This window comes from Mus caroli, unplaced genomic scaffold (assembly GCF_978045245.1).
Source record: "Mus caroli unplaced genomic scaffold, Mus_caroli_1 scaffold_11, whole genome shotgun sequence".
NCBI lineage: Eukaryota > Metazoa > Chordata > Mammalia > Rodentia > Muridae > Mus > Mus caroli.
Genome location: NW_028227266.1, coordinates 29256367 through 29284018, shown reverse-complemented (window position 1 = coordinate 29284018; position 27652 = coordinate 29256367). Strand labels below are relative to the sequence as shown.

Sequence of the window (27652 nt, the reverse complement as noted above, 5' to 3'; positions counted from 1 at the left end):
TAAAAACTGGATTTGGACTCTAACCGGTTCTCACTGTATCTGCTACTATCCTGGGTCAGGCCATTATCACTTCTGGCTTAGTGTAGCACCCTCACTGGTCTCCTGTATCACTATAGCATCCCACACTGGTCTCCTGTATCACTATAACATCCCTCACTGGTGTCCTGTATCACTATAGCATCCCTCACTGGTCTCCTGTATCACTATAGCATCCCACACTGGTGTCCTGTATCACTATAGCATCCCACACTGGTCTCCTGTATCACTATAGCATCCCACACTGGTCTCCTGTATCACTATAGCATCCCTCACTGGTCTCCTGTATCACTATAGCATCCCTCACTGGTCTCCTGTATCACTATAGCATCCCACACTGGTCTCCTGTATCACTATAGCATCCCACACTGGTCTCCTGTATCACTATAACATCCCTCACTGGTCTCCTGTATCACTATAGCATCCCACACTGGTCTCCTGTATCACTATAGCATCCCACACTGGTCTCCTGTATCACTATAGCATCCCTCACTGGTCTCCTGTATCACTATAACATCCCTCACTGGTCTCCTGTATCACTATAGCACCCCTCACTGGTCTCTTGACTGCCTCTTTTTGCCTCTTACTACTTACTAGCAGTCTAGGCTTCCTTTACTATGTCAAGCCAGATTCTGTCAGTTCTCAGCCAAAAGTCCTGCAGTGGTTAACAACCCCACTCAGCATACAATGCCAAAGCCTTTGTCATTAGATTACAAGAAAGCACATGATCTGTTCTCCAGTCCTCACACTTACCTATTCTTCCCCAGACCATTTAATTTGAGCAACACTATATGTGCTTCCTCCGGTTTGCTTTTTAATGGCATAGCCTTTATTTCACTTCTTCTACTACCACCTAATACGTTTTCACACAAACACACAACTTGCTCCTTCACATTCCTCAGTGTCTGCTTGTATTTCACCTTCTCACAAAGACCATACAGGTCTTCTCATATAGCCAGCAATTGTTATTGCACACAGCATTCTCCCTCCCTACCCACAGCATCTAAAACAGTACCTGAAAGGAACTACTCAATAAACATACAAAGCAACAGAAACTACTGCACTGTTTCCTGTGAGTATGCTGTTTTGCTTATATAACTGCTTATATACATATGTATACAACTGATTTACCATTGCGCTGAGTGTTTCCTCCCAATCAGGCCGCTCTCGGGGGTGAACATTTCTATGTAGCTCTGGAACAAAATCATCCTCTTCAGAATGTATTGAGGACTTCATCTTTCTAGAGAGAGAAATATGAGAGATTTCTGTAAGAATTTCCATCTCTATGAAAATTGTTTCAATGAACACAGTCCAAAAGGAGAATAAAAAATCTGATTTTAAGTTAAACTCAAAAGAGCTGGGGTGGCTAGTGGTAATCCTTCACTTCCACACTGGCTTCCAGAGATCTGATATACCAAACACCTGCTTCTTACTCCAGAAGATAACTGTAGAAATTATTATACAAGGCCTGATTACATCCATTCAACATAATGCGAACCTTGACGATGATCTGAAATCACTTACTCTGAAACAGTACCTACAGAACTGTGCAAAGCATTAGCAAAGCTTCATAATGCATTGGAAGTGGGCTCAGGTGGTAAAGGGCTTACTGCACAAGCATGAGGACAGGATGCACAGATTCCCAGTGAGCAACTTAAAAACTTGTAGTAGTGCCTGCCTCTAATCCCTGTACTGGGGAGTCCAGAAGCTTGTGGGCCGGCAGCCTAGCTGCATTAAAGAGCTTCAGGGTCACTGGGAGACCATTTCAAGAAGGGGATGGAGTGTGGCTGAGGTGAGGGGGAATAACAGGAAGATACAACTCTGGCCTCCACATGAATATGTACACATGTGCACACACATGAACATACCTGTGTGTGTGTGTGTGTGTGTGTGTGTACACGTATATGATATTTTAGGATGAGAAAAAATGATTAATTCCAATTTATGGAACAGAGTACATCCAACTAGCACCATCAGTGAGAATAATTATGAATGCTACTCAAAGTACCTCAATGCACACGTCTGAAGGAGCATAGTATTTCCAAGACTACAATCTTGGAGAGGAAGAAAAGCCCAATAAAATGAATTATGCATTTAGTGTTTCTTGTGGCATTAGAGATTTTTTCCAAACAATTATAGAAAAAATACCCCAGCATATTACTACAATTTTGAGTGGGCTGGCTAGGTAAAGGTTTTTTAGGCTGAGTTTACCAAAACTGATAGGGCTTTAGATAATTGAATATGTCTGAGAGAGAGCGAGAAGCCCAGCAAGAAGAGTCAGAAGCCCAGAAGAGACGGAAGGGACACATGGCACTGCTGTCTTGGAACTGAGTCACATAGAACAAGAACACTAAGGTTATACTGAAGCCACACAGGGTCAGAAGTGCTAGAGTAAATACTAACTCAGTTTAAAAAAAAAAAAACAAAAAACTGTTTTAAAAGATTCTTTGCAAATTTCCCATTGATATCAGATGATATCCAATAAATAGTAAGAGGCAAACTTTAAAAAGTAAAGAAAAAATGAAGGCAACCTTTCTCTAACTCAGATTTATAAACTGTCAAAAAGAAAGGGCAATAAGTCCATTTATTATGGTCCATTTGGGGATTCTGCTCCAGATGGAGAAATCTGTAAGCAGCATCACTCCCAGCCAACAAGAAATAGCAGACAGAGGGCCGTTGAGATGACTGAGTGGGAAAAGGTGCTTCCCACCAGGCCTAGTGCCTTGAATTCTGTCTCCCTGACCCACATAGTAAAGGACATAACCTCCACATGTGCTACAGCAAGAGTACTCAAGCACGCACTATGTGCCTACACACACACACACACAGTAAATCAATAAATGCAATTAAAAACTCTAAGAGATTTCAAGGCAGATGAAACATTCCTAGAATACATCAAGTAAAAGAACGCATGGCAAGTAACAGGAAAAAACAGAGAAGTGAGAAACATGGGCTTTTCTAAGATGAACCACATCATAGTCAATTACTTGCCTGGAGTCAAGCAAGGGGAAAAGAGACACGAGCTGGTAAGAAACATTTGGTTAATTTTTTATTAAGTTGCTTAAAATATTTATGATTAATATTTTCAATGAAATGAAAGAAACATCGATAAAAGTCAAGATTTCAAGAGGGAATTGGAATACTGAAACACTAATGCTCACTCTAAGACTAAAGAAATACAACTGCAATTACAGATTCATTAGCTGCAGGCTGGAGAGATGGAAGAGTAGGTAAAGTGCTTGCCCCATGCCTGATACCTGGGTCTGACCCCCAGTACCCTCATGGAGGAGGGAGAGAATCAACTCCTGAACACTGTTCCCTGACCTCCACACTATGGAAAGCGTGCGCATGCGCGCAGTAAAAAAATATAAGTAGAACAAACACAAAGTAGATAGTCTGAAACTCTTTTAAAAGGAACTTACTATATGTGGTTAACATAACAATGAACCTGATTAAACAGGTAGTTAACTGAAGTCTCACATATTTCTAAACTGATGACTTAAAAACAGTAAATGATGAAAAAGAGAAAGGAACAAGCCAGTATTTTAAAAACAATATCTGAAAAAGCCTTGGGCTGGAGAGATAGCTCTGTGGGTAAGAGCACTGACTGCTCTTCCAAAGGTCCAGAGTTCAAATCCCAGCAACTACATGGTGGCTTACAACCGTCTGTAATGAGATCTGACACCTCTTCTGGTGCATCTGAAGACAGCTACAGTGTACTTACATATAATAATAAATAAATCTTAAAAAAAAAAACTAATAAAAGCAATCAAGCTATCAACTCAAGGAACTTATACAAATCTCAAGCTAGAGTTTGTGATTTTTATTTTATTTTGTGTGTGTGTGGGTGTTTTGCTGTATGTGAGTGAACAACTGCATGCATGCTGTGCATCAGTTCCCCTGAGACCAGAGTTAAAGACTGTTGTTAGCCACCATATGAGTGCTGGGATTTGAACCTGGTCCTCTGGAAGAATAGCCAGTGTTCTTAACCACTGAGTCCAGCCCTAAAGGAAAAACTTTTAAAAACAAACTAGGTGTATCACAGCCAAACAACTAAAAAATAAAATCCTACAAGAAACTCAAAGTCAGTACAAAAGACAAATTGACTTCAAAGAAGCAAAATTCACAAGACAAAAAGAGAAAGCAAGAGTGTGACTCGTTGTTGTTATGAAGGAAGAACACTATAACCTAAAATCTTCTTCCAGAAGTATCTATTTAAAAAACAAGGTAAAATAAGTCATTCTCATGAAAGCAAATAAGTAAATAAACCAATAAATTTACCAAAAGGAAAACCAGGGCACAAATTTGAAAACTATGGAAACAGTGGAAAATATAAGATCCACAGAATGATAGGTGCAGAATTCACAGCTGTAATCCCAGAACTTGCAAGTCAAGGCCCTCCTGTGCTACAAGGTAAGTTTGAAGCCAGCCAGGACTACAAAGAGAAATATTCAAAAAGCCAGCAACCCTTTATGAGGCTTGTGTGCTTGGGGGCGGGGGGGGGGGTGTCCACGAACATATTATATTACTTATATTATTTAGTATAAAAATATAAAAAAGTACCTCTGGGCATGTCTATGGGGGAGTTTCTAAAGTGGGCTGAGTTGTGAAAACACATGTTAAAAATGGGCAGGATCATTCTATGGCTGAGGTGTCACCCTGCTGAAAAGGAGAAAGCAAGCTTAGAGCGCAAACTGCTGCCTGCAGATGCAATGTGACAGCCACCTTAAGCTCCTGCTTTGTGGCTTCTCTCCCATTGTGAACTACACACCCTTGAACTAGGAGCCAAGGCAAGGTCTTCATTCCTTATGTTGCTTTTGCTGAGTACTTTGGGAAGGATCAGACATGTAACTCATCCTTAGCTACAGAGCAACTTTGAGGCTAGACTCAGAAAGGGGGGCTAAGCATGAATCATATATACAAAGAGAAACAAAGGAGAAAGAACTTGACTCTTCTTCCCTATCTGGAAACCTAGAGAGGAAGACAGACAAGGAAGCAGGGACAGAGAATACACTGAACAACAAAGAGGGGGCTAACCATGACTCGAACACAAATGGGCAATATAAAGGTTCTGAGGACCCTGTAAACAATTACTATTTCAATGTAATAAGAGTCTAAATGAAAAATTCTATTCCCTGAACCATATAATTCACCAACGCTTAGAAAAAAGTCACTAAAACAGAAAAGCAGAGTCTTATAGCTGTGAAGACAGTTAAGTCTGTAAGAAACTCATGTGCACTTAATGGTGCATGATTTCCAGCACTGAAAGGATGGATAATAACCTCTTGCATGCATATATTCTTCTAGACTATAAAAATAAACACCTCTCAACCCATTCAATGAGCCAACCAGGTCTTAAAGCTTATACAACTAAATAGAAACTGACAAAGACATTGCAAGAAAAAGAAAAGAGACAAGAGGAAGAGAGATACCATGAACACAGCTACAAAACAAACTACTGAAAAAGAATGTGCGTGCGTGCGTGCGTGCATGTGTACATATAACCTAGCTTACAATCTAAAATCTATCCATAAAACCGACCGCACTCTGAAAGGCGGGGATCACACACAATTCTGACAAGTCGCAGTTAGTGCCTATCATAAATTTCAAAGGAAGACTATCTTAAAGAACAGAGCTAACATAATTCTTTTTTAAAATTACTTATTATTTATTTAATGTATAGGAATACTGTACTGTCGCTGTCTTCAGACACACCAGAAAAGGGCATCGGATCCCATTGCGGATGGTTGGGAGCCACCATGTGGTTGCTGGAAATTGAACTCAGGATCTCTAGAAGAGCAGTCCTAGTGCTCTTACCCGCTGAGCCATCTCTCCAGCCCCCAGCTAACATAATTCTTAAAGGTGAATTAGGAATGCTTTCCTGCTAGGATTGAGAAACCTATCTCTGGCAATGCTATATAAGGCCCTATTCAATTGTTGATGACTTTTTTTTTCCTATTACACAAAGGAAAATAATTTAAGATTAGAAAAAGAAATAAGATTGTAATTATTTGACATATATACAGATAAAAAATATGAAAGGCCCTACAATTTAGAATTGTAAGATAGTTTAGCAAGACTCTTAGTTATATGGCCAGTATGTAAAAATCTGGAATATTTATATGCAATGCTATGTTTACAATTATGTATGCCAAAAATGTAACTAACACACCTTTTTACTATATTTCATAAAACAGGCTACTACAAAATGAGAATTAGCATTGCCACTTGCCACAAATCAATAAACTTATCTTCAGAAGGGAGTCTCTCTGGACCTCTTTTGAAACTCAGAACTGGGGCTGGAGAGATGGCTCAGCAGGTAAGAGCACTGACTGCTCTTCCAGAAATCAATAAATTTCACAAATATTCAGGAACAAAAGCCATCATCCATTACATGATCCACAATTCTATTCAGGTAAAATTAAAGAAGCAATACAACTCATCTACAATGACCCAAGTAAACATAAAGGAGGGATAAGAAAATTCTGGAATGTGGGCTAGCAAGATGGCTCAGCAGGTAAGAGCACTGACTGCTCTTCCAAAGGTCCTGAGTTCAAATCCCAGCAACCACATGGTGGCTCACAACCACCCGTAATGAGATCTGACACCCTCTTCTGGTGTGTCTGAAGACTGGCATCAGTGTACTTGTGTGTAATAATAAATAAATCTTTGAGCCGAGCAAGCAGGGCCGACCAAGCAAGCAGAGGCCACAACCACATGAAGGCTCACAACCATCTGTACAGCTACAGTGTACTCATATACATTAAATAAATAAGTAAATCTTAAAAAGAATCTCGATTGGGTTGTATTTGAGAGAGAGGACTAAGCTATAGGCTTCTCTATATGTATGTTATATTGGAAAGAAAGTATAAAATGAAGGCTCACTAGCAAATAGTAACATTAATAGATATAAATTGTGTTTGTATATACTGTGTCTTCTAATAATCTATCAGCTTCATAAAACCTTGGTATCTATCATAATAATTATGAACAAGCTTTGCTATCCACATGTTTGAGTACCGCCCCACCTCCAACAGAACATCCCAGTGTTAAGAATTTTTAACTATTGATATGAAGAACCCAAAGGTATCTTTTACAAGTTTCTACAATATAACCTCAGTCTTGAACCTGTATATTAAAACAAAATGAAAAAGTCCCTTACACAGAAAAGCTGTCTGCTCAACTGCCTTGCTGCTTCTCCTGAGAAAAACTCTTCATCTCTAAGACACGCTCTATTTGTGCCAGATTCCTGCTTCTGGCTTCTGAGAACGCACACACAGCGGTGCTGAGTTTTTTGGTTTTTTGGTTTTGTTTTTTAAGATTTATTTATTTGTTACATATAAGTACACTGTAGCTGTCTTCAGACACCCCAGAAAAGGGCATCAGACCTCATTACAGTTGGTTGTGAGAATTACCATGTGGTTGCTGGGAATTGAACTCAGGACCTCTGGAAGAGCAATCAGTGCTCTTACCCGCTGAGCCATCTCTCCAGCCCCAGTTCTGCGTTTCAAAAGAGGTCCAGGGAGACTCCCTTCTGAAGATAAATACTGTATCACATTGTCCAGCATCTCAGGGACTGCTCCGACCCAGACACATCTTCTTGGTCCTCCAAGCAGCAGCAGGAGCACTTTATCTTTCTCTTCTCTTTTTCCCAATCATGTATCTCTAATCCTTCACCAAGTTTGGCCCTCATTCTACTAGAGCTGAACCAGTAAGTTATTCTCCACCAGTGCCTTCTGGAACCAGAGGCTGCCTTAGGGTCTCACCATTCTCTGATGCTTTGGAGATAAGAGATAAGACAACTGTCCTCTCCGGGTCAGAGACAATGGGTAACTCTGGATTTTTAGTCAGTTTTTGTCCATATGGACAGGGATATGTTTCACTTGTACTGATTAAGCACAGCTCTGAGAGACAGCCTAGAGTGAATCTGAGCACTCTGCTGCTTTCAACTGTGGTTGGAGTAGTAAATGAGAGGCTGTGAGGCCTGTGTAGTCTGTATACTTACAACTGAGAAAAGCTACAACCTGACATCCTGGAGTATAATACAGTCAGCATATTCCAGAAGATCCAGGCTCAGGACCCAGGATCCACATGGCAGATAACAATTTGTAATTCCAGTTCCAGGGGCTCTGACTTTCACAGGCACTGACACATGGGGTTCACAGACATACCTCCAAGCAGACTACCTATACGCATACGCTAAAAATAAATCAGTATTTCAAAATAGCCAGGAGCTCTGTTCTGGTTAGTTTATATAGAATAAATAATGCTTTTCTCTTTCCTAAATCACTCCCTGGCTGGGTGGTGTTGGCACACACCTTTAATCCCAGCACTGGGAGGCAGAGGCAGGTGGATCTATTTGAGTTCAAGGCCAGCCTGATCTATATAATGAGTCCCAGGACAGTCAAGGCTACACACAGAAATCTTGTCTTGAAAAACAACCAAATCATTCCACAGTAAAATTACTTAGCCCAACTCAATTTGCTTCAACGTTGATTCACCTATTTTTAAGCACTTTATTATACTAAATGCACAAATTAAATTGAACTAACACCTTTATATTATAATATACTTTTATTCTGAGCAAAGTGTGTTCTTAATTATTTTCCTCACTTCTTTTATGTTCTTCAGTAAAGTCTTGTGTTATGTTGTTGGTTTTATCATCATTTCAAATAGGTCTTAAAGGTCTTGATTAGTCTTATTTAGGGCATTTTTATTTATTTATTTTCTTAAATTGTATCTTCTAACTTACTGGTATTTGATAGCTTCATATACTATGATTAGCTATTTTACAAACAAGAAAACTGGACCATGTTGCCCCATCAATCACTCTAGACACAGCAGACCAGTTTTCCTGGAAGATCCACTTTCTAGCCATTCACATCCCTGGAAATCCATCATGATGAGCACCAGGCCCTTCAGGGACATTTCCTATCAAAGGCCTGGGGGACTGGGGCAGGAGGGGAACCTTTGCACTGTGCCTTTTATTCTAAGACTACATGTACTCCAAGAAACAAATGCCTTGTTCCAGTCTTTGAAAACTTATTAAAGAATGGAAACAAATCCTTTGCAAAGTGGTATAGCTGACATCATGAGACGGATGAATTTCAGGTTGGTAAGCCAAAGTCTCATCTACGGCAGAAATGAGACTGAAGGAACAGAAAGCAAAAGCTCCTACAGAGCTTCCCTCAGCAAACAGGGAAAAGAAGGGAAAGAGAGAGACAACACACACACAAAAGACCACTGGGTAGAAGAAATAGATTTACTTCAAATAATTATAACTGAATGAGAACACAGAAAAGAAAACGAGTGATTGGAAAGAGATCAAATGAGAAGCAGAACTTCCAGTGTGTCTAGGAAGGTCCATCTGTTCTGGTTAAGCTTAAGTTATTCTGAGGCACAGGCTAGATAGCCATGACTAGCCTGGACCTCACTGTGTAGACCTGCCTTCAAACTCTAGATGCTGGGATAAAACGTTGTGTTCCACTTTAGAAGCAAAAGGTTGGCTGTATTACATTCCTGAGTAAAGTTTAAGTCTGTAAGAGATAATTTCATAATGCACGTGTACGCTCATAATAAACCTAGACAAACATTCTAACACTGACCCACATGCCAGCATAATTTCTTAACTTTAAATAAACAACTTAATAAATCAAGAACTTTTAAACTATTTACAGTTTCTATGCTCTAAGGCCTTTTGAACATCAAAAACCTTATGCAGCCAAACACATGCCTTTCTTCTGGAAAGCTCCCCTTGGGCACCACACCAAAGGGCTTAATTATTGAAATACCAAGAAAGTCTTGCACTAGCATGTCTTGAGGTTAGAATGAGGTTTACTTCACCAATGATAATGACTGAATAATGGCTAAGTTCCAACACTGCATACAGTTTTCTGAGATTAGGGAGGCTTACTTCAGACTCATGGTTATTAGTTTAGCACTGATAAGAGTATGCTCAGGAAAGGCGGTACTTAATAATAAATGAATATTTTGAGGAGCAAACTAAGCTCCAAAGCAATAAGATATCTTTTTCTTGTAAGATATATGCATTTTGGCTCTTTATATGAGACATTAAAAGTGAGATACCTATGTAAAATTGTATAGTATGCAACTGATATGAGTGTGAAGATGTAATTACATTAATGCTTAAGGGTTAGTATTTCCTCTCCATCCCTCCAAGTTCATAAAAACTGATTGGTAAATCTCAAAATCAAGAACTTCAGAAAACAAAAAGTCAAGAATAATAAAAAACTGTGAAGTAGCATCTAGCCATTCAAGTAAATCACTCTACTGTAAAGGAAAAGTAAGCCCACTGAAGTCATCACTGCCCAGCTCTGCTGAGCAGCGCAGCATCATTCCAAGGAAGGCAGAGGTGGGGCAAAGCGACCACCAGACCAGGCAAGCACATGGGAAACAGGTGCCATATGCTTAAAACCAATAGGGCGCCGCACCCTCAGCCCCCATTATGGTGTTCACCAAATTAGTCTCTTCAAGTAGAGTAAGAACTTTCTCTTCTCATTTCAAAATCAAAGGTCTTAAATGCAGATACAAGTAAAGGTACTTGAAAGAGAGACTAGGGCATCATCTGTAGGTTAAAGGTATATAAATTTTAAGAGGTTAATTATATACTCTAACATTCCTGAAACTGTTTAAAATTGTATGCTCTACCTGCCAGGTTGTCTACCTGCCAGTAAAGTGAAATGAGAGACTAAACTTGAAAGAAAAACAAAACAAAACAAAAACAACAAAGAAAAACTTCTTGAGACAGTACAACATAGATCAAAATAGCGTCTACCTCACAGTCCTCTTGCCATGGTCTCTCAAATGATAGGATTTTTGAAAGGCGTGTGCCTCTACACCCAGCTCAAGAGTCTGGTAAAGACATTTCTAGTTCCAAAGGCCAACAATCTAGAGCCTAGTTCTAAGTACCCTAGAACTCACACCTTGGAGAGGGAAGCTCAAAACAGTAGGTTCATGGCTCCACTTTAGTATTAGCAACATCTAAATATCACTGATGCACAGAATCACCTCAAAGAAATGTTAAAAGGGTGGTGCTTCAGGAAGTTATTGCCCAACTAGACAGAGGCAGATAGCACCAGATATATATCACAAGTATTTCCTACTACAAAAGTCTTTCAGTCATTACACGTGGGTTCAAATCTTTCATTGATAGATAATATGGGCTAAGCAGATCTACGTCAAATCCTCATCTGAAAAATTTTATAGACTTTTTATGCAGCTAACAGACATACTTTACATAACATATTTAGCCAATATACTTCATGTAACAACTCCTAAATGGAGTTTCTCTTTCCTGACAGGATTAAACATTTGTTTTCCTTTTCTGAATTGTAGTTTCCTTCCCATTTACAGAAGGGTTCTTTTAATGATGTAAAGATCATTCTTTATACAGAAATGTTCATAACTACGGGCTACCCTCTTCTGAGGACTCTAAGGACCTCTGCACAGGGTAACAAGGCAGATGGAGCACACAATATTAACTGCACAGTACAAATGAGAAGTCAGAGGAGCAAAGAGCTGAGTCAGTGACCCCAGCTCTGGTCTGACATGGTAGACATGGTAGAGAGTGAGCAGACCCCACATGTGCTCTCAGAAAAGCCTTGTCTCCTCCCAACAGGTCAAAAAGTAAAGGCTACTGCAGAAGCTAACAGACAAACATTTGCTTTTCTCTCAAAGTATAATGCCTTCTGTAACACAGATAATGGCTGGAGCCACCAGGAACACACATTTTGGATAAGATTAGGTCTTCCACCCACGACCCCTCAAGATACATGATACCATTCCTTTTTAAGAGTAAATTTAACACCTAACTTAGATGCTACACATGAGAAAAAAATAATTACAGTCTCCCCCCTCCCCGTCTCTTTAGGAGACAGAGAAACAGAGAAACAGATGGAGTTGTAATCAGGCAGCAGTTTTGCTCTAGATGAACTAGTACAGATTTTAAAGAAACAAACTGAAACTCTGGTATACACTTAACGATAAACCCGACCTTTCAAACAACCATCATACAGCACAGACTCTATTGCTCTATCACTTCTCCAAAGTCAGAGCTGCATTTAAGCCAGCCCTTCCCCTTCCACACCCACATGCATTTTTCTGCCTGGCGTTTCAGCAGGAACATGCTGCGGATGTTGTGAAAGCCTGTGCTGCCTTGTTTCCTCATGCCTTCCTGATGAGTAGGGTGAGAAACACTGTGTGAAATTCGGCCTTACCTATATCTCTGTCTGCAGTTTGTAAATCAAATCCAAAGGCGCATGCATTTTGGAAGATTTAAGGTGCAATTCAGATAGGATATACAACTGTAAACAAGAACAAACTCCCTCTGGTTTCATGGCTTCCTAAAACAGGGCCTACAAATGGCTGTCTCTCAGATCACTATGCTGTCAGGACTCAACACTAGGACTCAGCCTTACAGATCAGAAGAGAAAAATGGTACGGGAGGTTCCCACCGCTTAAGAATAAATCTAAGACTACAGTATCTAACATACTGTAGAATATCAATAAAGTCAGGCACAAGTTGTTTCTTCCTTTGACAATTACCACAAAGTAACTAACACAATTGTAACCAGGTCAGTTTTAATACAAACCAAACAAAACATAGTCAAGTAAGAAAGATACAAAGACCATAGCAAAAACCAGGGGATATGTGTAACATCAGCATACCTTTAGAAAGATGAAGCTTATTCAAATCTGGAAAGCTAAATGTAATTATAGGAGGAAAAAAGGAAACAAAAAAGAATGATATGCTAGTAAATGTTCATTTGCATAATCTCAACATTAAAAAATAATTCTCATTTGTTTTAACCCTTGAGTAACAAATTCATATGACCTACCAAGAGCTCTTACCACTCAATCGCTCCATTCTTCAACTAAGTCTTTAAAACAAATGCCAAATAAAGAAATCCTCTAACTTGGGACACACACACACACACACACACACACACACGGAGGGGAGGAAGACTATAACTACTTGTTTTGACTATTAAACATAAAGACTATATCTGATGAAATGATGTGTTCACCTGCCTAAGGACTCAGGTAAAGTTACAAAGATATCTAATGCCTATGTGGGTAGTAGTGGGTGTATGTAGTTCAAACTCCAAATTTCACTGAGATTTGTTTTGTTTTGTTTTGTTTTGTTTTGAGATAGGGTTTCGCTGTGTACACCTGGCTGTCCTGGAACTCACTCTGCAGACCAGGCTGGCTTCAAACCTACAGAGATTTCCCTACCTCTACCTGCAGTGCTAAAATTAAAGGTATGAACATAAAGATTTTTTTAAGTGTCTACAAATGTGTTAAGTCCCTAGCCCTGAATGAAACAGAAAAGGCTTCCTAAATTCTGTAATAATACAACAGAATTAAATACTGTCAGTTTCCTCCTGCAAATGGATCTCTTTTAACAGAAGCCACAGAACTCTCAAACAGGAGGCATCCTCTTAAAAACTTCCAAGTATTAACTGCGACCAGAAAGTCCAAAGCCCAAAAGCCTTAGAATAAGAAAGTGGGTAAAAATTGAGAATCAAAGCCACAAAATAACTGATTTAAATTTAATCGGATGTTTTATACATAAGCATAAATGCAGTCAGCTGTCCGCACACATACGTTTCAGAGCACAGTGCAAGGAAACGGTGAAATAACCTTTAGATGCAAATTCAGATCAAATCTATTAAGATAAAAATCAGACACAGAAAAGGGTAGCAGTTCATTAGGAGTCTGTACTTGAAATTCCTGAAATGCTACTACAAAACCTGTCTAACACCTTCTCTTCCTGGTGTTGGAACAAGTAATTGAAAATACATTTTACAAGCTCAGGGCAAGTTGTGGAATGTAGAATGGTACGGCCAAAGGAAAAGCTGCCCTCTTCCACCCCAAACTGACCCAGAGAGAAGTCTTACTGAGAAAAGTATTGAAACAGAGAGGATAGAGGAGGAGGAGGAGAGGACAGATGGACAAAGGATGGACAAGAAAACAACTCCGTTTTACCTGAAACTCTCTTCCCTTTCTTCCTCTTCACCATCAGTCAGCTGGGTTACACCTTCACAGTCCAACCAAAACACACTGTCATCCCCCAAAGAGCTAGTCTCACTTTCTGTCTCCATCTTGCTTGTCTTGTGAGATCCTCAAGGCATGGGATATGGAGCAGCACGGTGTCCAGGTGGGTCAGCTCTGCTGATGCACACTCAGGAGTGTGGCTGCCATACCAGTGGCAGGTGATGATGTGGTTTCATTACAGTTGGGACTACAGACAGGAAACCCCAGGCACACACTCACTGCATATGACTGTGCACCTGTCATACCTTAGACCCTCCCACTGCCTCAGGCTCCATGACCTACATAATAAAACCAGAACCCTAATCAGGGTGATCTTTCGCTAATTATCTACTTTTAATAACTATTTTTCTTATCTCAAGTTTCCAGGTAATAGGTATTTTCAAAAAGCAGGCTTCTGCTTGTATCTCAGCCTTTTAAAGCACAAACAGAAAACTAGAAAGGATAACTACACATACCAGTGTTCTGTGCTCAGCACCATGCAAGGCAGTTACACGCCTCACAATTAATAGGGAAGATATGCATTGTCTAGGAACCTGCCAGACTTCCTGCCTTCTTACTTTACATATCTTTCCTTCCACTCAGAGATAACTGCCAGGTATACTTTTGCTCAAGTGGCCAGATTAAGACAGAAAAAAAAGAGCCTTCCATGGCCCATCAAAGAAACAAACAAAAAAAAAAGGTGTCAAAAGTTGAAAGGCATTGACAATTATTAAAGGACATTAAAACACAAAACATGTTTACACATTTACACTGGAGAGGTCCATGCTGATGGTAAACAGCTTACTAGGAGGTAAGGTCAAGTGACACTGTACACTACACAACAGCTTTCACCAACCTCAGATGTGCCCTTAAGTCCTGGGTACTAGTCTCCTTCCCAGCAGCAGAAAATATGGAGCCCTGACTTTTACACCCAGGTCCACACATAGTGAGTGAGTGAGTGAGTGAGTGAGTGAGTGAGTGAGTGAATGAATGAATGAATGAATGAATGAATAAGAAAAGGAAAGACAAGACACACCATACCACCACCTAAGAGCTACTCTTGAGTTTCCTCACTTGAAAGCATGGAAAATGAACTTCTACTGACTTGGCTTATACAATACCTTTCCCTTCCTGCAACTTCTAGAATACTTGCTGATTTAATCCTGCAGCTTTGAAAATTGACAGAGGGTTAGTTTCCTGATAGAAACTACAATTTGTTGGCAAATCTGAAAACAGGTTTAGAAAACCAATCATTTCTGACCGTAGGGATTTGGAAAATTTTCCTGACATTTTACATAAAAACAACTGACAAAATATTCGAGCTTCTATTGAAACAAATCCTAGTAAATCCCAATCTCTGTGATGACCTCAAGCCGAGAGGACGGGACAGTCACAGCAGCACTGTAACAAATCCCTGTCATCCAACAGAGATCCTGGGGGTGTGAGTTACAGTCTTCCTCATTCTGTACATTAAAATAAATGCCCAGGAAACCAAGGATTTAAGTCTAAGAATTAAATCACAGAATACCCCAGGACGCTCCTTGCAACAATATTACATTAGAAAAGTCCTCAGTATAATTTGATAGAGTTCTAACAATTTTTATAAAGCCAGAAAAAAATCACAAAACACAGATAAACCTTATATAAAAATATTTATATCCAGCTTGAGATGGTTGAGTTGATAAAATGCTTTCTACAGAAATATAAAGACCTAAGATTGGATTCCCTAGAACCTACCTATGAAGTCATCTGTGGGGCTGAAGACATGACTAAACAGTTGAGAATACTGATAACGCTTACAGAGGACCCAGTTTCCATTCCCAGCACCTACATGGAAGCACAGAGCTGTCTGATGGCTGTCTGGCCTCCTTAGGCACCAAGCTATACACATGGCATACCAACATACACGCAAGGAAAACACCCATACTCATTTAAAAAATGAGTATGGTTACACATGTCTGTAAACTCCAACACTATGAGCAGAAATAGGTATATCCTGGCCTCTCTGTTGGGCCCAAACTTCAAACTTCAGGTTCAGTGAAAAGATTCTGTCTCAAAAAATAAGGTAGGACAGTGACAGAGTCAGACATCATAATATCAAACACTGGTCTCCACACATGAACACAATAATGACCACATATGCACATGCATGTGTGCACACACACAAACACACACAGAGAGAGGGAGAGGAGGGAATAAGGGAGAGAGAAGAGGGAGGGAGGTAGGAAAGGAGGGAGGGAGGGAGGAGAGAGGGAGGGAGGGGGAAGGGAGGAAGAAGAGGTGTTTATATGTTCTATAACAATAACAAAATGCAAACACAGCCAAAGTGTAAAATGAGCAGGTAAAGAAGCAGAGCACAAATAGAAATCTCTCTGATCCAATAGCACAGAAGATAAATTGGTAAAAAGGGAAATAACCAGAGAAACCTACAAGACAACCTTATTACATAAGAAAAGATACTTAACTAACACAGAAATGGGATGAGGACTCACAAAAATATATGTTTTTTATTTTTGCACACAAGCAAGGTTTTTAAATGTTTTTAATAAGCCAGGTAGGGGATACATACCTCTAATCCCAGCACTCAGAAGGCAGAGGCAGACAGACCAGTGTGTGTTCCAAGCTATCCATGGCTCCACAGTGAAACTCTGTTGGAGGGACTAGGCATAAATTAACAAAAATCCCTACACCAAGCATGAGAACACCCTTAAAAGTGTATAAGGGGAATCCAAAAGACCGCCCCCCAAAAAAATACTATAGGCTATTGATACTGCCCTTGGTGGCTTCCTGGAGGTGGAGGTTAGTTCTCTAAGGCTGAAGATGCCAGATATTTTAGACACAGGGCCTGGAAGATTACACCTAGACCTGAAAACCTTCTCCCTGAGGGTTAGCTTTAATACCAGAAGATACCATGCAAGCTTCCAAAAAAGAAAAACACCCAATGACCCTTGTGAGCTATGATGTCTATGCACCTCAACAATGACCAGCACAGCACCACATTCCTAACAGTGCAAACATACCTTAGCAGTCACAGCTTTCTAACTGGACTTAAGACCTACTCAACAAGAGAGGAAAACATGCCTGGTACTGGGAATCTGCCTACCTACTGCGGGCTAGTGAAGTCATGGATCTTTGAGGGGAACCTACAACCACAATTTTCCTAAACCAGCATACCTCCTAACTACATTCTAAATATTTATCCTTATCCTCACAGGTAAGTATAGGTCTCATCCCTCATTTTAAAAACAAAACAAAACAAAAAAGTCTCTCTACAATGGAGATCAATACAGAAAACCACAACCAATCAAAACATAGAACAAGGACCATATGGTGCCCAGCCCCAATGGATGCATCTACAACACAACTCCTATACCTAAGGCTCAGGAATCATAATGGAAGAGGACGCCCAAGGCTGTAGGAGACAGAGGAACAGGAAGGTTGCTGTGAGATTGTGTCTTCTAAAATGTCAGAGAATCCATGAAGTTTCATCAACAGACTGACTATATGAGGCCTAATCAAGGATGACACCACAACATCCTAACATGGAAGGGGGATGCCTCATGGGGACTCTGAGCCTAAACAAATAACTACAGGCAACTAAATAATGCTGGGAGAAGGAGAACTAGCTTTCCCTAGAGAAGAGCTCCCAACTGTTTATCTAATACCAAGTGGTCAGCCCTGAAATCGTGTGTGTGTGTGTGTGTGTGTGTGTGTGTGTGTGTGTGTGTACAATTAAAGAAAAAGGTCATGAACTTCAGAGATCAAGAGAGTTACAAAGGAAGGACTGAAGGAAGAAAAGAAGGAACAAATTATGTAATTATATTCTAATTTCAAAAAAATGTAAAGCTCTTAACAAACTGAAAGACAATAAGGGAAAATCAATATGCATGCAGGTCAGAGTTTAAACAGATGCATTCTCTTTGCAGGGAGAGTTGGCAAAATCCACCAGAACACAAACTAGGACCCTCCTTAGCCCGGTGGTCTTTCAGGTAGATACTGGAGATAAGCAGAAACACCCATTGTAACACACTTTATAATAGCAAAAGAGAACAGCAAAACGTGCACCTTATTGTTGCTTAGCATTGGATTACATAATTATCTCACTGAAAAGCCAGGGAGAGCAATGCTACATACATATATGAGGACAAAGCAGCTGCTTCATGATCACAGTGGGAACAAGTGAACAGAAATATGATGAAGGGCAGAGAAAAAAGAGGCAAAGGGGTAGAACAGCACATACAGATCCACATTCAGGTTCCAAGAAAGGCATCTGTACAGATGCTCAGAACTCCCACTAAGAGCATCAACACAACAGTCTTACCTCCAGGGAAGGAAGGAAGGAAGGAAGGAAGAGAAAGAGAGAGAGAGAGAGAGAGAGAGAGAGAGAGAGAGAGAGAGAGAGAGAGAGAGAGAGAGAGAGAGAGAGAAACAAGAAAAATAAAAAGAATGAGCTTTTCATTATATTACAATATATTTTATATTATACATTACATTGTCCCTGCAAAAAATGAGCAAATTTCATATTGTATGTGCCTTAAGAGAGAATTGTATTTCTACACACTTATTTCATGCAGGTTTTAGTCCTCTCTTATTTCTAAACAATTCTCATTCCTCCTAATGACTTTTTCTTCTAAACCTTCTTTTGATTGTTCACATCACAGCTGATCTTCCTCACTTCTGCACATCCTTTAAATATGATGGAGTAAACTGTGGACAGGTTTTACACAGAAGACAATGGCAGCTGGCTGATATAAAACCACCCTAGAAACTGCCTATTTGGGCCCTCCTTCAATTTAAGAATCCCAACCCCAAACAAGCTCGCTTCAGAGACAGTCGTTATCCCACAGGCACCAGGTAGACCTCCAAGGACAGCTTTGATCTAATATCTGAGGGATTGTTTTTCCAATTTGAAACCCCTGCTGCCTGGTTGAACTCAGCTACTCTGGCTCCAACTCCTCTCCTGGCTGGCTGATTCAACCTGGCTTCTCTCTTCACCTCTGACTTTCTTGCTCTACTCGGCCTCAAACTAACTCTGGTAATCTGTTCTGTTCAATTCTTCAGAGTCCTCATTCTCTGGCTCATTCTGTCTTCACCCATGCTAGCTTGTTCTCTCTTCAACCTATCTCCCAGTAAAACTGCATTCTTCCTTCTTCCTTCTTCCTTCTCTCCCTCTGCTCTCCCTCTTAGGTTGCCTCTCTTTCCTCTCTCTTCTTCTGAGTTGGGCAGATCCTATTCTGTCAAATCTTTCTGATTCATCACTTTTTCTACCACTCAATTAGACATCACTTTCAAACACAGGAGCTTCCTTCTACAAACTAACTTTACCTTCATTGTTTGAGATTAAAGAAGTGTGCGAAGGGCTGAGAAGGAGGAGGAGGAGGAGGAAAAGGAGGAAGAGGAGGAGGAGAAAAAGGACCACCTCCTCTTCTTCCTCATCCTCATCCTCCTAAGGACTGGCAAGATGGCTCAGTGGGTAAAGGTGCTTACTGCCAAGGCTAACACCCTGAGTTCAATCCTCAGGTCTCAACACAGTGGTAAACTGACTCCTATTAACTCTGTGTGTGTGTGTGTGTGTGTGTGTGTGTGTGTGTGTGTGTGTATGTGTGTCTGTCTGTCTGTCTGTCTGTCTGTCTCTCTGTCTCTGTCTCTCTGTCTGTCTCTTCCCCTCAACACACACAGTATATGCAATAAAATTTTTAGATAATTAATTAACTGAGAAATTTCCACTGACCTCACCAAGTTGTATGTAAGCAAATCCTAGATATCACTTAATCTTAATAAGTCAAAATGTCTTTTTAAAACACCTGTATGTGTGTGTACGTACATATGTACAGAGGTGAGATTAACCTTGGAGGTCGTTCTTCAGGTGTGAACCACTTTGCTTTTGGAGGTGGGTTCTCGATGGCCTGGAGCTTGCTCAGTAGGCTAGCCTGAAATGCCAGTGAGCCCTAGGGATCGGCCCTGCCTGTTCCTGCCTCACTAGAACTGAGATTACGAGCTCATGCAAACACACTAGGCTGCTTTTTTTTAAAGTGGGTACTAAAAATTGAACTTAGGTCATAATGCTTGAACTCTAAAACATTTTAAATAGTATCACTGTTTTAGAGAAGTGATAATTCCTTCCCTGAAACACCAGTCAGTAAATAGCTTTATTATTTAATGTTTTAATGATCATAAACCCTTTTCCACTTTCTATCACTCACCTGTCTAAGTCAGAAACCGTCCACCCACAGTATGACAGGTCGCAGGTCTCTTCAGTCTCTTTTCTCTGAAGACTCCCTGCCTCCTCCATTGCTCCATTTACTTTTGTTTAATATTTTTAGGGAGACAGAGTGTGATGAGAATTGAACATCCAGGCTTCATGTGTTGCCCAAAATTATAAATTCCTAAAAGCTACAAAGGTTACTTTAACTTAATATTTTCTGGCTATCTACCAGTCTTCTAAAACAAATATTAAATGAACAAGAACCACATGTGTGCACAATACACACACACACACACACACACTTCTCATATGTATACATGCATAGTGTCCACTGGTAACCTGTTCTCACAATGCTTTACCAGGTATAAATGGGCAGTTCTTCAAGACCTGTGATAATAAAAAAGTTTTGAATGCCAAGTGGCTTATAACCTAAATGGGTTCTTTTATCTTCACCCCCACCTACAACATGTCTACTCTCCCACAGTCAACTAAAGACAATCACAATCCATGTTTGGTACCACTGTCTGTTTAGTTCCCAAGAACAACAACACAGAATGGATGCAAACTATAGAATATCCTTACAGTGGAGAACAGAAACTTAGAATCTTTCTAAGGCTAGAAAAACAGTTAACATACTAGGATGAACTGACCTGCTACGTGAAAATAGTTGAAAATCAGGAACCACCCATTCTAGTGTGCTAAATTTCGAGATTACATGACTGTTGGGAATCAAGAGACCAAAGACAGTTTACCTCAGCATGCAGTCTGAATTATATAAAAATACATGGACTCGTGGTGTCAGAAATTTAAGGCAATAAAACAGAAATATCATGACTTTCAAGTCCATCCTGTGCAGGCCCATCAGGCCCAGTCTGACCAAGGAGGATTACATTTTTCCCTGCTCCACTCTCCAGCAGCAAACTGGTACTGTAGTATATTACCTTCTATCGGCAGGTCAAGTCCGGAGAAGTTAATACAGCAATAAAGCCTGCAAGCAATCACAAACTAACACGGACTTCTTCAAACAACAATCGGAAAGGAGGACTCCCCAGTGTGCTGGTCTTCTTGCTCACACAGCCTACCATGACTACTATCTATGCTGTTGCTTCCAAATTTAAATTCTCAGTATTAATGTGATTTTAAAAATATTAGCTTAAAATTCACACAGGAGCTTGCTATTTTCAAAGCACTCACATTTCAAACCAAATGACAGATGACAAAAAGAAATGAAGCTCAGAGAAAGATGGCAAATTTACATCTAAAACATGAAATTTAGAAAACCAAAGTTTCAAAAGAACAGAAATTATTCAAAATTGAATCCATTACCCCTCTTAATAGCAAAGAACATAATAATAAAACAGGTGTAACAACAAATCTCTAGAAATGATACACTACAAGAACACATAGTCACAGCACGGTTACCTACAGTGGGCAAGTTATAACTGTTGCCTGAAAATCCCACTGTATTAGAAGAGAAATGTTCAGCCTTAACAGAGCCAAAGCTGGCACTCTCTCCTTAGTAACCGATTCAAAGCTACTCTCCGAGACGGCTTGTCACTAACAACTTAAAAGCAAGCTGTTTTGAGAGTATCAAGCCTATTGAGCATTCAAACCTTCAGGTAAAAATTATTTTAATTTGAACTTAATTTTGTTAAAATCAGTAGCATTAAGGTAGTTAGAATCTAGGAAAGAAAGCTGCTGGGTGGTGATGTAAGAGTACGTTTGTGTGTGTGTGTGTGTGTGTGTGTGTGTATGTGCGCGCGCGCATGGAGAGAGACAGACTGGGGGGGGGGGGAAGGGAAGGAGAGAGGGCGGGCACAGGGAAATGGAGAAGAAATAAAGTTCGTATACTTAGAGAGCAGTTAATATCTGTCTAGTTATCTAGGAGAAACCTTTTTCTATGTTTGCATTGTTTGCATAAGGACTAAGTTCTTAGGTTTGAAGTAGCTTAGGAGCTACAAACAAAAAATATCTGCTAGTCAAAACCAAAAGACTGGGGGGGGGGGGGTGAAGAGATGGCTCAGCGATTAGAGGACTGGATTCAATTCCTAACACCCAAGGGCAGCACACAACCATCTGTAACTCTGATTCAAGAGGATGACACCCTCTGGCCTCTGAGGGCACCAACCACACATGTGATTCACAGACACTATATATTCAAGCAAAAGACCCATACACAAAAAAGTAAGTTTAAAATAAAGAAACACAATAAATAAATAAATAAATAAATACAATCACAGGTTTTTCAAAACTGAAACACTGGTTTTATTATTCCAGAAACCACAAAAGGAAGCTCTGAAGCGTGCTGAAATGGATAATTCCAGTGCTCTGGAGGCTGCAACTAGAGGATCGGAGTCTGAGGCCAGCCTGGGACATGTAATAAGACCTGGGGGGTTTGTGGGGGGTGGGGGGGTGAGAGAACTATTTTCATTCTTTCAAAGATGATGACATGGGTAAGTTGGTAAGACACCTGGTGTGTGTTCAAGCATGAGTATCTGAGTTCAGATCCCTGGAAACCACGTAAAGCTCAGGCACAGTGGTCCAGGCACAGTGGTGTGCATCTAGAATGCCCACCCTGAGGAGGCAGACAGAAGAGTCTCTAAGTCTCAGCAGCTAGATGGTCTAGCTAAATTTATGATACTATCTACATTCAAGAAAGACTCCTGTCTCAACAACTAAGGTAAACATGATTGAGGGAGATGCTGAACATCAACCTCTGGCCTCCACACCATGTCACATGCACAACTGCACAGAAACACACATGCACACACTCACGCATACAGTATTATGCCACATCACTCATACATACACAAAAACAATTTCAGTGATAGCAAAGGCAAATTAAGATTTTTTTCTCCCCTAAGGACAACTTTTAAAATCATAAAACTGAGGATCACATTCACTATAAAACTATATTTTATCAAACAGTAATTTTAGAAAACCCTTCCACATATAACACTACAAAATCACATTTGAGACAAACATAAACTGTTAGCCAGAATGTCTGGAAATATCAGTAAAGATATCAATATTCCTCTACAAAGCATTCTTGAGATGAAACCTAGGTGCCAGGGCATTCAACATCATTGAACTTAAACATGAGGCCATGTAGGGAGTGGCTCTCCTGCCTCACTAACATCTGGTAGGCGCCATCTGAGGGCACAGTGGCACACCTGTGGTGCCAGCTCCTGGAGGGATGAGGCTGGAGGCTCACTTGAACCCATAAGTTCAAGGGGGCTTCCATGTCAAATCTGAAAACAAGGAGAAAAGAAAGGCAGGCAGGCACTTGCCTAATAGACTGTCTCAGGCAGGTGTCTGAGACATTAAGAACCAGGTGAGTACATTTTTCCTTCTGAACAAAACAAAAACAATCAGAGAAACCCAAAGGCCTTTAACAACGATAAGCACATACTGGAATTGCATAGATTCAGATATCTGCATGAAGAACATCGAGTCTAAAGTCAGCTAAACAAACCAAAAAACAAACTCAAATCCATGCATTTATCTTTTCTGTCTTACAGTTCTGTGGTCAGTCTTCATATTTCATTTTCATTCTTATTCTCCAAAGGCCTAGTGACATAATAAGGGAAAAGATACAGTCCCTGTACTACACATCCCTGTACTAAACTGATGGTCGTCCAGGGTCACATAATCCCCAGGGTAGGCAGTCACCTCTTAGGTCACCTAGGAAGAAACACTTTAAATGTCTCTTTCACTGAGAAAATTTCAAGTTACTTTCTCATCCCCAACTATCCTGCCATGCTTTCAAAAGCACTGCTCTAAATACTCTTCATGGTAGCTTCGACTCTACAGGCGGAGGGGGCAGAGGAGGTTCATCTCTCCACGGACATGCAGGGAGAGCTGATTCTGTACTCCAGGGACTATCACTTCCCTGGGAAGCCACCCCCCATATTCCTTACGAGCCAAGCATGATGTCGTCCCCTGTGATGCTTTGCTATCACATAAATCGGTCCCATCATTTATGTAAGATTATGAAAGAGATGCACATTAAAAATGTTTCCTATAATATGAAATTGTAATTCAACTGCACAAAGAGCACTTTCAGAATTTTAGTCTAATATTTATATTTCAGTAATGTATGATTTATTTACTTCATTTGGGCTTGATTAGTTTTTTTAAGGGACTACTTTTTCCTTTTACTGAAAATAGCTTTTTTCTCTCAGATAACAAATCCTGGTAATGGATTCCCCACCCTCTACTCCTTCCCACCTCCCTCTCATTAAGAACCACCCCTTTTTCATCTCTCAGAAAACTAGCTTCTAAGAGACAGTAATAAAATAAAATAAAAATTAAAATATCAGAATTGAACAAAATAAACAGAAGGAAGAGAGTCCAAGAAAAGGCACAAGAGACCGACATAAACACAGAGCTACGCTTAGGAATTCCATAAAAACATTAAACTGGAACAGTCACTGGCTGGCAACTCCCACAATTTCTGTGCTATCTATAAGTACTCCAACTTGAGACCCATGCCATGAGAGGAAGCTCACCCCTGACAATCCATGGAGGGCCAGGATCCAGAGGCTGGACAGCCCAGAAACCACAGATGGAAAATTATTCTAGTCTGCTATACTCATAGATTGGTACCTAACCCAATGTCATCAGAGAGGTTTCACCCAGCAACTGATGGGAACAGATGAAGAGACCCACAGCCGAACATTGGGCAGAACTTCGGGAATCCTGTGGAACAGAGAAGGATTACAGGAGCCAGAGGGTCAAAGACACCTCAAGAAAACCCATAGAAAACCTACAGGGCTCACAGGGGCTCAGAGAGTCTGAACAGTTAACCAGGGAGCCTGCATGGGACTGATCTAAGCCCTCTGCACCTGTTACAGTTGTGTAGCTAAGTCTGCTTGTGAAACTTCTAACAGTGGGAACAAAAGATGTCTTGACTCTTTGGCCTACTTTTGAGGCCCTTTCCTTCTATGAGGTTGCCTCTTCTAGCCTCAATACAAGGGGAGGTGACTAGTCTTACTACAACTTGATAGGCCATGGTTGGTTGCTATCCACGGGAGGCCTGCCATTTTCTGAAGAGAAATGGAGGGGAAGTGCAGGGAGAGGGGGTGCAAGAGGGGAAGTGAGGGGGAAGGACTAGGAAGAGAGGAGAGAGGGAAAACTACAATGTGGAAAGAAAGAAAAAAGAAAGAAAATGTATTTAAATAAATAAAATTAAACTGGAAGCCATAATATACACAAAGAACCTGTAGGCTAAAAAGAAGATATATATTCAAAATAAAAAATAAGATAATTAAAAAAAAAAAAGCCTAGACATGGACATTATAAGGAACTCCCAGCCAGACAGTGGTGGTGCATGCCTTTAATCCCAGTACTTGAGAGGCAGGGGCAGACAGATCTCTTAGTTCGAGGACAGACTAATCCACACAGTGAGTTTCAGGACATCCAGAACTACACAGATAAATCCTATTTCAAAAAACCAAACAACCAAAACCCTTTAAAACAAAAAAACAAAGGAAAAAAAAAACCGATAAGGGAGAGACCTTAGATGAAATGCCCAACAGCAGAGAAAGGGAACTTATAGCCCACCTCCAGCAGGAAGTCAGGGCATCCATCCCACAGTCACAACTCTGACCCATAACTGTTCCTTGTCTGAAAACATTACAGGGATGAAAAGGGAAAGAAGCCTGAAGAAAAGAAGGTCCAGCGACAGGCCCAAAGTGGGATCCAGGTCAAGGAGAGGTCCCAAGGCCTGACGCTATTACTGAAGCTATGGGGTGCTCACAAAAGAACCTAGCAATGACCACACTCCAGAAGACCCAACAAGCAGCTGAAAGAGTCAGATGCAGATATTTGCACCCAACCAATGGACAGAAGCTGCTGACCCCTGTGGTTGAATTAGGGAAAAGCTAGAAGAAACGGAGGAGGGCGACCCTGTAAGAGAACCAACAGTCTCAATTAACCTGGACCCTCTAGATCTCTCAAACACTGGACCACCAACCAGGCAGCATACACCAGCTGATCTGAGTCCCCCAACACACACAGCAGAGGACTGCTGGGTCTGGGTTCAGTCAGAGAAGATGCACCTAACCCTCAAGAGCTGGAGGCCCAGGGAATTTAGAGGTCTGGTAGGGTGGGAGTGGGGACATCCTCATGGAGACAGGGAGGCAGGGAGGGTGTATGGGATGTGGAACTGTCGGAGGGTGGATGGGGGAGGGGGAAATAAAATATGGTGTGTAAAAAAAGACCTTCCAATGATGGCATTGAGTTCACTTTGTGTTGTCCATCTCCTGGGAAATATGCTGCCTACCCTTAAGAGTAATGTGTCTCCCCAGTTAGTCTCCCTCAGAGAAAAGTACATTTTCATTTGCAAGTGCTTATCAATTGGAGATATCTTCTAGGTTAGAGGTGGAATATGTGTCCACTTCTCCTTTTAGCTCAAGGACTCCATCTGATACAGACCCATGCAAGCCCTATATATGCTGCTGCAGTCTCTGTGAGTTTATATGTGCATTGACCCTGTTGATTTAGAGTGTGTGTGTGTGTGTGTGTGTGTGTGTGTGTGTACACTCCATCCCCTCTGGCTCTTAGACTCTTTCCACCTCCTCTTGCACAGGGTTCCCTGAGTCCTGAAGGGAGGGATTTGACATTGACATCCCATTTAGGGCTGAGTGTTCCAAGGTCTCTCACTCTCTAATGTCTGGCTATGGATCTCTGTATGTGTTCCCATCTGCTGCAGAGGAAGTTTCTCTGGTGATGGCTGAGCAAAAGCTAAGAGTATAGCAGAATATCATTAGGAGTCATTTTATTGCTACTAAACACTAGTATTTGGTTTTCCCTTAGGTCCTTGGGCTACCTAGTGTCAGGTTCTGAGTCACCCAAGTAGTGTCCAGTATAGGTTCTATCTCATGAAGTGGGCCTTAAGTCAAATCAGACACTGGTTGGTTACTTCTACAAGCGTTGTGCACTGCCCTAGCATATCTCCCAAGCAGGACGCCACTGTAGATCAATGGGGTTGTGCCTGGCTTGGTGTTTCTGTTTGTTTCTCCTTTGGTAGGGAGGTATACCATTCTCAGCATGGCCTACAGTCATGAGGGTGCTGGGGTGCGTCCTGCACTGCTGTCTACTCACTTTTATCTACTAACTGCATGTGCACATGCTGTCACATACAAATGACAGACAAGATGTAGGTTGTAAAGGGTATCCTCTGTGCCAGGTAAGACACCCCCGTGAATTAACTGAAGAGGCTATGATTTGCTCCTGAGTTTCATTTAACAGCATGCTGAGAGCCTTGGGGATATTTCTTGATTATGCAGTTTCTTACTGACATCATTGCCATTTCAAGTAAAGTGAAAAATATAGATCCTATAATTATATTTT

The 27652-nt window shown here is 40.8% G+C and overlaps 1 protein-coding gene and 1 long non-coding RNA gene across 3 annotated transcripts in view; one reads left to right on the top strand and one right to left on the bottom strand.

The window, feature by feature from the left end:
- Arhgap32 (Rho GTPase activating protein 32) overlaps positions 1–27652 on the bottom strand; it is a 221555-nt gene that overhangs the window by 129856 nt on the left and 64047 nt on the right. For both annotated transcript variants that reach the window (XM_029481740.2, XM_085844506.1), the window contains exon 2: positions 1168–1276. In XM_029481740.2, the coding sequence (XP_029337600.1) occupies positions 1168–1272 (105 nt within the window). In that variant the 5' untranslated portion in view covers positions 1273–1276. The remainder of the gene's footprint in view (positions 1–1167; positions 1277–27652) is intronic.
- Positions 21861–26258, top strand: LOC147001983 (uncharacterized). The gene is made up of 3 exons (XR_015044524.1): positions 21861–21915; positions 22574–22672; positions 25940–26258. It is a non-coding gene; the product is annotated as an uncharacterized LOC147001983 (long non-coding RNA).